Consider the following 11467-nt stretch of genomic DNA (forward strand, 5'->3'; position numbering starts at 1 on the left):
TAATGTATAAATTAAAGGCAATTACAATTTTAAAATCCCAAAAAGATTATTTTGTGGAACTTGATATACTGATTCTCATGTGAATGAGAAACACAAAAAATGCCAAAAACATTTTGAAAAGGGAAAACAATGAGGGTGAACTTCCTTACCAATTATAAAAAGTATTTTAAAGCAATTGAAATCAAAACAATATACTGATACAGGAAAACCTACAGATCAATGAAAGAGAACAGGTTCTAGAAACAGAGAAGAGTTCATAATATTATTGTAACAATGTTTATTATGATTCAATAAATGATGCTGAAACAATAGGCAGTTCACTTTGGGAGAAAAACTAGCCCATCTATAGCTAATTTATACTCAGCATGTAAATAAATTCCAGGAAGATTAGAGCTAAAAGGAAAAACTGTTCTGAAAGTATTTAAAATATTATTATGATACTAAGAAAATCTGGACTAAACAAGACAAAATTCAGAACTATAAAGGAAAAAATGGAAAGATTTCACTATATTCTAATTTAAAACTTTTCTGAAACATCATAAATAAAACAAAAGAATAACTGCATACTGAGAGAAAAGATTAACAAAGAATGTTTGTAATAAATAGTAGAAATCACCCAAACGTCCACAGTTATCCACAGATAGGTTAATATATGAGCTCTCATTGTCATTAATAAAGAAAATAGTGCCTCAGGTTCTAGCCTTAAATTGTTATTTCTTGGCCTACACAGAGTGCTAAATCATTTTAGGTCAAAAGAACATACCTGGGGGCAGGAGTGGGGGGCTAACTTTGTAATTATGTAACTTGTCATTACCTCTCCCCAAACCATGTAGTTTCAAATATTTGTATGTATATATATATATATATATATATATATATACATAAATAATTTTTGGAAGGGTGGGGCTCTTCTAAGATGACAATCTTTCTCTAAAAAACCTCTCTTCCTCTAGCATATTTAACCAGTGTCCATTTATTTGGTTTCATTATCCCACTGTTCCTATACTGAAAATAAAGACTGAAGTGTATTTTTCAAACAATGTCAAAAAATAAAATATATGGTATTGTTCTCTTTCTATTAAAGTAGCCACCTACTCATTTTATTTGTTCCTTAAGGAACCAACTTTTGTGAATCCACTTACAAGTCACTAAAATCACCACAGTTAAGAGTTCATGTATTTAAACCCAAGTTCATGTATTGAGACCACACTGGAGGATCATTTTAACCAAGTTGCTACAATTATTAACATTAGGGCTCTGGCCAGTGTGGCTCAGTTGGTTCGAGTGTCAACCCGTTCGATTTCCAGGCAGGGCGCATGCCATTGTAGGTTCAATACTCAGTCTGGGCACATACAAGACGCTACCTATGAATGTCTGTCTCTTCCCACCACCCTACTTCCTCTCTCTCTAAAAGCAATGAAAAAAATATGCTTGGGTGAGGATAAAAAAAATAATAAAAATTTTAACATTATGAAGGTTGAGGCATGATGAAAGACTCCAATTTTTGTTCTAACTAGCCTGGAAACTTGAACTATTTTTTTCTTTAACTTTCCAGTACTGCATCAATTCTTGTATATACACCTGGACCTCCAGGTGACCCTCTAATTGTCACCTGATTTATCCTGAGTGACTCATGTATACATCCACCTGACATCCATTATCCAGACCACTGGGATATGACCAAACCTCCTAACACCCATCTTCTGGACCACTTAGCATCCATCATCCTGACTGCCTGACATCTGACTGATAACCATCCTGGACCAAACCCAGGGCTAAGAACCTAGCAGAACTGATAATTTTCAAGAATGTACTTTTTGCTACGAGAACTTTTCACTTTTCTTTCTTCTTTGGAAACTTCTGGGTTTTTTGTCTAGTTGTGTCTCCCATTTGCAGACTCCAAGGTTCTTGAATAAATCTATGTCACTTATTTCTAGTAAACTCTTCTGGCTCTTTTTAATTCACTCGACAAGGCTCAGCATTCATCACAATATTCTCAACTCACAGGAACAAAACAATCAGGAAAATTAGAAAATTTAAAATAAAATCTCATTACAGTATAATTTCTTCACAAAAATTAAAAATGAAAACGACGCTGCAACCAAGATGTTTCTGAGTGGCTCATTTGATAGCCAAGCAAGGAAAGCTATTAACCAACAGGTGAGTTACATTGTGTTTCTTTGTAGTAGCTGAAGAAACCTATCCAGAGAAAATAAACTTAAGACTATTTGCCTTTGGGCGAGAACTACTGCAAAAAAGAGTTGACATAGTAGCAATATTGAGTCAATTAAAAACAGAAAATCATTTCAAGATTTTGGCTCTTGATGTTACCAACACTGTTGGGTTGTTTATTTGAGGAGTCAGTATCAAGTTTGAAGCAACTTAGCCTATGAATACTCTTCATGGAATACAAAGATAAGAACAACTTCAAGGAGGTTGAGGAAATAAGAATACAGTACAGCCTAAAGTGGACTCTAATTTGTTACCACATTAATGTTGGTAAAAATATGTCTGGAGCAGGATAAAAAGGCTTTAGTTAGACAAATTTATCTTTTGTGAGGTATTTCAAAGCCCGTTATTTATACGGTATTCATCAGGAGTATTTTGTAGAAAATACATGAATCTATCATGTTGTAGTAAATCAGTAGTGTCATTTGCTCCTGCAGACTTTACAATCATCGGTTCTGTGAGATTTTGTCAGAAATACAAACTGAATATCTTCATTTGCCCTTACTGTGGAGCAGTTTGGTGCTTAGCAATGGGAACATTTAATTGCAATGTTTTGAGCCAATATTGAAATTTTTGTGAAGAATGGCCTTCAACAAGTATTCAAACACCAAATAGCTTTGGAAATTAGTTTTTGCTGCAGACTTGATAATGTTTCTTAATGAACCCCACATTACAAAACAGCACTTACATGCAAACTTATCTTATTGTAATTCATTTCAACAACTAATGTTATCTGAATCACAAATAATGGCAAATAATTTCCTGTGCTGTCAAAAATTAAAACAATAAGCCATATTTCCATTTGCACACAAATCTGCAGCGGTATGTTTTCAAAGCAAACTACAGTTGCAGTAGTGTTTTTCAGACCTTGATGGAAACACAAAGGAAATTTCCTTATTTCAAAGCTCTTTCAACTGTGCCATTGTGGAGCTTCCACCTAATTTTCAATCAAAAGTTATTAATCAGCCCTGGATGGGTAGATTAGTTGGTTAGAGCATCATCCTGATACACCAAGGTTGCAAGTTCAATATCCAGTCAGGGCACATACAAGAAGCAACCAATGCATGCATAAATAAGTGAAAGAACAAATCGATGTCTTTCCCCTCCCCACACACACTTTCACTCTCTCTAAAAATCAGTAAATAAAATTTTTAAGACATTTAAAAAAAGGAGTGATTAATTTACAATGTACTGATGTGCTAAAAGGCAAAAATATCAGAATAGAATCTAATAGAATCTTATAAATGCCTTTTAATTGATAAATATGCTCAAGTAAAATCATATGCTCATGGATATCAGTATTTGACAGTACCTGTCAGTATGGAAACACATTTTCAAAGATGAAGTATGTAAAATTTCATTACAAATCATTATTAAGAAAAACATTTGCAATCACCTTTGATGGCAGGGAACATTAACTCTGACCTCCCCCGAAAAAACAAAATATATTCTCAATAAAAAGAATTCCATTCTTCTCACTAGTACACCTGTATATATATATATAGTTATAGTTGAAACTTAATTAAAAATTATTACAAATTTATAGAAATTTGCCTTCTTTGCTGTTATTAAGTACCTATATAATAGCCTTAATTTTGCCTCTTCACTGATCAAGCCTAAAATATTTATCTTACCCTTTACAGAAAATATCTGGTGACCTCTAGGATACAGAACTTTCAAAATGTGGACAACTGATTGTCCATATTTTCAAAGAACAGTAATCAAATTAGATCCTTACTCAAATGCAAAAAGCAAAACTGCAAAACTTTTACAAGAAAATATATGAAAAAAAGCACAAACCATAATTAAAAAGATGAATAAATATGACTACATTTCAAGACTTTCTAAACAAAGGGTAAAAATAAACCATACAGACTTAGAGAACATATATGCAACTTGTATTACCAACAAAGGATTAGTGTTTAATATATAAAGAATTCTCACAAATCAATTTTAAAAAGGAAGAGCCCTGGCCAGATGCCTCAGTTGCTTGGCACATTGTCTCAAACACCAAAAAGTTGTGGGTTTAATCCTGGATCAGGCCACATAAGTAGACTGTGAATTCAATTCCAGATGGGGTGCAAACGGTAGGCAACTGATTGATATTTCACTCACTCATACGGATGTTTCTCCCTCTCTCTCTCAACTCACAAAGGAGGTGATGCTTGAATTCGCAAGGCAAGCATTACCAAACTATTTACACTCTAATTAGTGCTCAGTACCTGCTCAATAATGTATTTTCATAGATAGCATTTAAGCTATCATGTAATAAGAGCACTATCTAATAGGGTTGCTGTAGAGATTAAATGAGATAATCTATGTAAACAGCAGTTAGTACACAGCACCTCAACAAAATACCAGTTATAACAAGAATAAAGAACATTAGTGGTGTTAATAAAAAAACATAAAATCCTTCTGAACACCTCTCCAGGGGACCAAGAGAACTTTCCAAACTACAATCTACTTCCAAATCTTCTGGAAAGTTTAATTCTGGTCCAACCAGGTAATTGAGGACCCCCCACCAAATATATATAGGTATGTATAAGAATGTGTGTGTGTGTGTGTGTGTGTGTATAAAAGGACTATAAACCTACTCAGTTTCCTGTGAGTTGGATGGGCTTAATGAATAACTTCATTCTAGGAACCTGTATGAATATGAGACCATGTCAGAATGGAAGTCCCAGAACAAACCATCTTCTTATCTGTCAAGTCTCCTAATAGAGAATGTCCTAGAAACAGAGTGATAACCAGTGGTTACCCTATATGTCTAACAAATTCATTATGATTGGGTCCATATCCAAAGAATTCAGTTGGGAATAAAAAGGCTTCTAAGGTAAATTTGGCCATCTAAATATCCTATAAAGTAGTAATGATGAAATTATGGTATATCTATACCATGGACTTCTAGGTAGACAAAATATATTGAAAAGCACTTAAGTAAAGACTATAAAAATGTTACCACTTGTTAATGCTGGATGGAATAATTATGGGAAATTTCAAATCCCTCCTACCTTTCCCTAGAGAAATAAGCTTGCTTAATATCATGTCTAACCATTTATGTACGTATCAAAACATAAAAATTATATTTTAGGTAAAAATAAAACAGGAAGTGTTATTTTTGTGGTTTTTTTAAGAGAATTGCACAATGTATTTGGTTTTCACCTGGAACACACAGTTTTTGGTACTGTGATCTAACAGTGATCTAACCTAGCCATGATCACTCCTTGATAAGTATTCTCCTCCACTGGTCTTTCATATAGTAAAAAAAAAGACACCATTAGCATCTAGTGTTTCTCCTGATTCCTTACACCTCCTTTTACATTTAAAAGGTTTATGGGGTTGCTCCTCTTCTAAGTCCTCAAAGGTCCTGAGCCTTAGAGACTTCAGTTAATGTGCTGAAGGTCACAAAACTAGAGATAGGAAACTAGATACACAAATGACTAAAAATCCCATACTTTACACACATCTCTATTCTAGCACCTATTACATTTAATATATTCCTGCTTCAGTATCTGCTCCATGATTCCACCAGGAATCTAGATCAACTAGAATTCTTTGAAGGCAAGAGTTCCTACCATTGTTCAGTTCTTCAAAAACAGTGATCTTTTGAATGCTAAATCTTATTTCCAAAAGAAACATTTTAGTTAAGAATGTTCTTCCACACCCCCAAAAAATTCAGTAACAAAATTTTTTAAAGTAAAATTTTAAAAAAGAAAAGAATGTTCTTCCTATTCTTACCAGCCCATCAGTCCATGAAAAAAATCAATCTAAGGAATGGTAACAAAAATACACCTAATTAAAGTCATATTAGTATTCAGAAGACTTAATGTTATTCAACCTTAAAAGATCTCTTTGTTAAATGAGCTTGAACCTCACAAGGTAAGGCCTAGCTTGCTTCTACTTTATATTATAAGACTAAGAGGGTACAATTGAAATCGAGTTTTGGATTCAGGTATCACAACAAGGGATTGAAAGATGTCAAAGTTCCTAGAATACATATACATGTACTTATTTCTTTTGTAACTCTAAGAGTCTATGATCTTATCACTAATGTGTATACATATTACAAATGCAATTACTATCTCATATATTTAAAAAGCATTACTATTTCACAGGTTTTATTGAAAAGATCCACAAATAAACCCATGTTCTCATCCAATACAAAAGAATATGTTCTCTGATATGTTAGATTTCCCTAAAGTTTCTACTCTGCAGTGGTCCTGCTTACTCAGATTGTGATCCTCCTTCTGTTTATCAGCATATAATAAAATAAATGTCCTGAATAACCTGTACCTTATTCAGCCCACATGTTAAGAAGTTAACATAACAATCTCCTCAGTTCTAACAGACAGACCAAAATTTAAATTAAAAAGACTTGCCCTTTAGCCCTGACTGGTGTGACTCAGTTGGTTGGGTCTTGTCCCACAAACCAAAAGATCACCATTTAGGTTTGATTCTGGTCAGGGCACTTGCCTGGGTTGCAGGTTCTGTCTGCTCTGGGCTCATACCAGAGGTGAGGTAACTGATGGATGTTTCTCTCACCCATCGATGTTTCTACTCCCTCTTTCTCTCTCCCTTTCCCTCTAAGAATAGGTAAATAAAAATCTTTAAAAAAAAACGTTTTGCCCTTCAGAACCTTATTTACCTTTTCAGATGTTGCCCCCCTCCCAAAGAAATACAGATCTTTTAAAAACAAGCTTAACATGGAAAGTGTTTTATATTTATTTAAGTTAATTCAAATTTCATAAGTGCTCTTCATTATGAAAATAAGTTACTATTTAGACTGCACCACTAAACCTGTTATCTAGCATTTCCACTTTACACCAATAAAAATTTGAAAAATATTCCCCAAACTGGAGTCCCTGAATCCTTCAGAAGAGAAGGAAATCAACACTTACCAAGCATTTATATAGAGGTCCCCAAAAACAGATGTCCTGGAGGTATGCTTAACATTTTTAAAAAGTTGAATATAAATTACACATATAAAAATAAACTTCATGTACACTGGTAAACAATTCTTTCAAGGCATTATTTCACCACAATATTCCTTTAATCAGATCTGTTTGTGGTGCTTCTTCACACGTTCAAGAGATATGATTATATGATGGATATGTACTGAAACAGACCATGTACAAAGTCCTACTGAAATACAGTGAAAGGAGGGATTAGTTCTGCCTGGAAAGGTTTCACAGAGATAACATCTGAGCAGGTCCTGGAAGGATAACACAGCTACCTGAGGCTGCAGATGCTTCACGTCTGTTTCCAGTTACAGAAATTCACAGCATTTAACTTTAGGTTGGATAAGTCTTCAAAAATCATCTAGTATTAAAGTTTTCCATCTTTATTTTAAAGCAACAAAATATTTTCTTTAAAAGTCTAATTGAAACTGCAATATATAAAACAGAAGTGGATCTACTCTTTTAAAAGGAGAGGTTATTGGAAAACTTTGGTATTCTAATCGACCCCCTTCATTTTAAAATAAGAAAATTGAGACACTAAGGACACTGACTTGACAAAAGACCACATAAAGATAGAAATGCAACAACGTATTGAAAGAATACTTAAATAGTATCTCCCCTTTGAAGCCTTTCCTAGCTTTCTCCCTAAGTGGAGTTTACCACTCCTTACCTTATTCCCCAAAACACCTAGCATATACTTCTATTATGGCTTCCATAAACTTTAGTGCCTAATTTTTCTTTTTATATGTCTGTGTCCATCTACTACATCAAAAGCTCCCTGAAGGCAGGGGCTGTCTTAATCATCTTTATATGCCCAGTATCCAGAAAATTTTATTAAGTTATATTTGATCAAGTTCCATAAAAGATTTATGACAGCTCAGCACCTGTCACAGAGTAGGGCTCAATAAGTATTTGTCAAATGAATTTGCCGAAAATGAGGTCATTAAATGAAAGAATACATCTAAAGCAGTTACAACTGACACTGTGTATACTATAAACATTATCTGTTACTATGTACCCTTATACAGTCAGACAAACACTGAAACTGTTATTGAACATTTAATTTGGAAGGCAAAAACTAAGCACTTTGAATCAAGGTTTCAACTTGTTCATTTACATATTACTAATACAACCACATCTTTGATGAGAAAAAGAGAAAATTTATCCCTAACATAAAGAGTTACCCTGCAGCCTGGGGGAAAAAAAATAGTTCAAGGAGTTGTGTATTATTAATCACTAGATTTGGAGTGAAAAGAGAAAAGAGGCCAGTCTTAAACTTGAGGTTAAATCACTTTTTTGAGATCCCAGTTTCCATCCTGTCAAATTGGGGTAGTGGGCAGTGAAAAAAAAGTATTTCTAAGGTTCTTTACTGCTTTAACAGTTACAGGGGCTTATACAAATTGGGACCAAAAATCCTTCAGCTTTCAACTCAAAATGAGTAAGAATTTTATAAAAATCAGTAAATGGTGCACTGCATTTGGTGATAGGGTTTTCATACCAACTCAGCTGTGTAAATTCTGAGCAAGTAGCAAACTCCCCGGATCTCAATTTCTTCCACCTATAAAATGAACTTGTTGAATACGATCTCTCTTTAAAATACATTGTAGTCATGACACTCTATGAAGTAAGCTACTCTGAAGGAAGGATTCAGGTGGGGATTGAGCTACCATCAATGAGATATTTAGAAGATTCCAGCATCAACCAAAAAGTACAGAATTTCATAGCTAGAAGAAATTTTACAAGTCTATTACAACTGAGACTGATAGTCTTGGAAGAGGTCACTCAACCATTCCAGTAATGAGAAACCCATGGAGACAAGCCATTTCATCGCAGGCCAACTATGATACTTAAGTTCTTTTACTCAAGCCACACAATCCTCTACTGACTTCCACCTATTAGTTTTACCCCCTTTACAACTAAGGACACCTCAAATATTTGTGGATAGTGATTATATACCCCTTACATATCCTCTCCAAAATTAAAACCCCCAACTCTTCAACCTTTCCTCACAACATGATACCAAGACTCTTTTCACCACCCAGCCTTGCTTAATGTCAAAATTACTCGAACCACCATTCCCATTCTGACATCCTGATTCCTTGAGGAACCCAAGATTTCCCACTTGTCCTGCTGACATCACATGGCAGCGCCTAATCGCCCTAACCACCTCTACCCAAGGAAGCATTCGGGATGGGAAGTGTGCCCCTGCAGTTCCTTCGGGAGATAAAAGACAAGTGACCGCGGCAGCAAGAGAGAAGCCCGCACCCGGCTCTCCTCCCCGTTCCGAGCCTTCTCCCTCACCGGTATTGCTTGGGGTCGCTAGGAGACTTGACGATCTCAGGGTCTCCGGCATTACTGATAGACCCCCTTCGTCCCTCCTCCTCAGATTCATCTACTCCTAGACGGGCAACCCGGGCGCTCTCGCCCATATCCTGTCCACTGGGCTGCAGGTCAGGGCAGCTGCAGGTAGCCTTCGCCTTGTTCCTTCCAGGCATAGTCGGAGTAGGAAAGGATCTGACAGCAGCCGAGTCTTCGCACCGACTCCGCGCTTCGATTCTCCACAGCGCCGCGAGCTCCCGCCCGGCCTCACACCACAACTTCCTCCCGGTGGCCCCGACTGCAGTAACCGTGACTCTCCTCAGCATTCACCACCAAGCCGGAGCGATGGGCATTCCCGCTCCCCAGGGCCCACCTCCTCCTCCTACTCCTCCAGCTGCTCCTCCTCCTCCGCGTTCCAGAGGCGGTGGCGGCCGGCGCTGGTGCTGCCGCAGCCGCCGGGGAGGACAGGCCTGCACCCCTCCCCCAATCCGGTCTCCCTAATGCCAACTTTCCTCATCCGCCCCCCCCCCGCCCTCCAGTCGCCGATGACGCTACTGGTTCTACCCAATAAAGAGGCAAGAGAGCAGTCACGCGCACGTGAACAACCAATGGAAACGGGGAATAAAAGGAACCAAAGAGACCGGTCGGATTTTCTGACACTCAGAGAGCTCTTCGGAACCTCGGGTGGGCGGGGCGAGGAAGAAGGGGCGGAGAGAGTGGCGCGGAGGACGACGGGAGAAAGGCGCCTGGTCAGTGGCGCCGTGTTTATGACGTATGCGGAGAATTTGGGCAGCTACTGAGTAGTGCGCCGCGGGTCAGAGGGAATTTTCGTCTGGTGAGGTAACAGAGAAACTAGCGGTGAAAAACAATCTCCAGGTTTCTTACCCCATCACGTGATGTTTTGCCCATCCTGCCCCTCCGGTCCGGGCAGAGACTTCGGCCGTGACTCAGCGCGTTAAAATGCTGAACGCCGGAAGTATTTTTCTTTGTCGCCGGATGGTAGCTGCTTGGGAGTGAACCCCAGCGGAGCCGAGCTGAATGCCACAGATAGGCCTTACGTTGTTCCACTTTATCGCTGGCCACCTTTTAGTGCTATTCGCTCATAAGGCCCGAAAAGGTGCTTAAAAGGCGGGTGTAGATATGCTCCCTTTTATATGCGAAAACATTTTTTAGCTTCCCCTCTTGATCGAGTCCACAGTTTAGCGTTAAGTTCAGCCAGCATTTATTCAGCAAGTGCTGCGGGAGGCTGCTGCCCTCAGGTCCCTTTTCCAAAGTTATCTTCTGTTAGTGGTTTTTAAGTGGGCAAACATCTAACGTGACTGAAAGACATTTTTTAAAAAACTAGAAACAACTGACATGTTAATAAGCTACAATATAAAGTAAGTGTATGGAAGGAGAAACACTTGAAGTAGGGAGATGTATTGACGGTTACAAGCCTTTAAATTTGTCTAGGCGTCCCGAGTTCCACAAACACGGAATAAAATCACGAACAAAACAAAAATCCTTACTTTCATGGAACTTGCGTTCTAATTGGGAAAAAATTAATGTATTTTAAAAACAGTTAATGCTGCGACGACAAATAATGCAGGATAGGACAATAAGGAGTTGGGGAAAAGAGCAACAATTTAAGCAGGAAATAAAATCCTGAGCTAAGGCAACAGATGAAGTAAATTAGTTTAGAAATATTGTTTAGATATTTCAGTTTGTTTTCAATCAATAATGCTTGTTGAGTAAATATCTGAAGTGACGTCTATTTAAAAAAAAAAATTTATCCTCACCTTAGGGCATGCTTATTGGTTTTAGAGCAAGGGGAGGGGGGAGGGAGGGAAACATCATGATGGAGAGAAACATCTATCCCTTGGCTGTCACAGGCGTCCCAAGTGAGGACCGCACCCACATCCTAAGCAATGTGCCCTAACTAGGTGTTGAACTCATGACTTTTCGGTTTACAGAAAGACACT

General features: G+C 37.5%; 1 protein-coding gene across 1 annotated transcript in view; it reads right to left on the reverse strand.

The window, feature by feature from the left end:
* NRDC (nardilysin convertase) overlaps positions 1–10011 on the reverse strand; it is a 68087-nt gene extending 58076 nt beyond the window's left edge. The window contains 1 exon segment of the mRNA XM_028514220.2: positions 9489–10011. Within this exon segment, the coding sequence (XP_028370021.1) occupies positions 9489–9832 (344 nt within the window). The 5' untranslated portion in view covers positions 9833–10011.
* Between the last annotated feature and the right edge of the window lie 1456 nt (positions 10012–11467).

The sequence above is a fragment of the Phyllostomus discolor genome, chromosome 5, assembly GCF_004126475.2.
Source record: "Phyllostomus discolor isolate MPI-MPIP mPhyDis1 chromosome 5, mPhyDis1.pri.v3, whole genome shotgun sequence".
Taxonomy (NCBI): Eukaryota; Metazoa; Chordata; class Mammalia; order Chiroptera; family Phyllostomidae; genus Phyllostomus; species Phyllostomus discolor.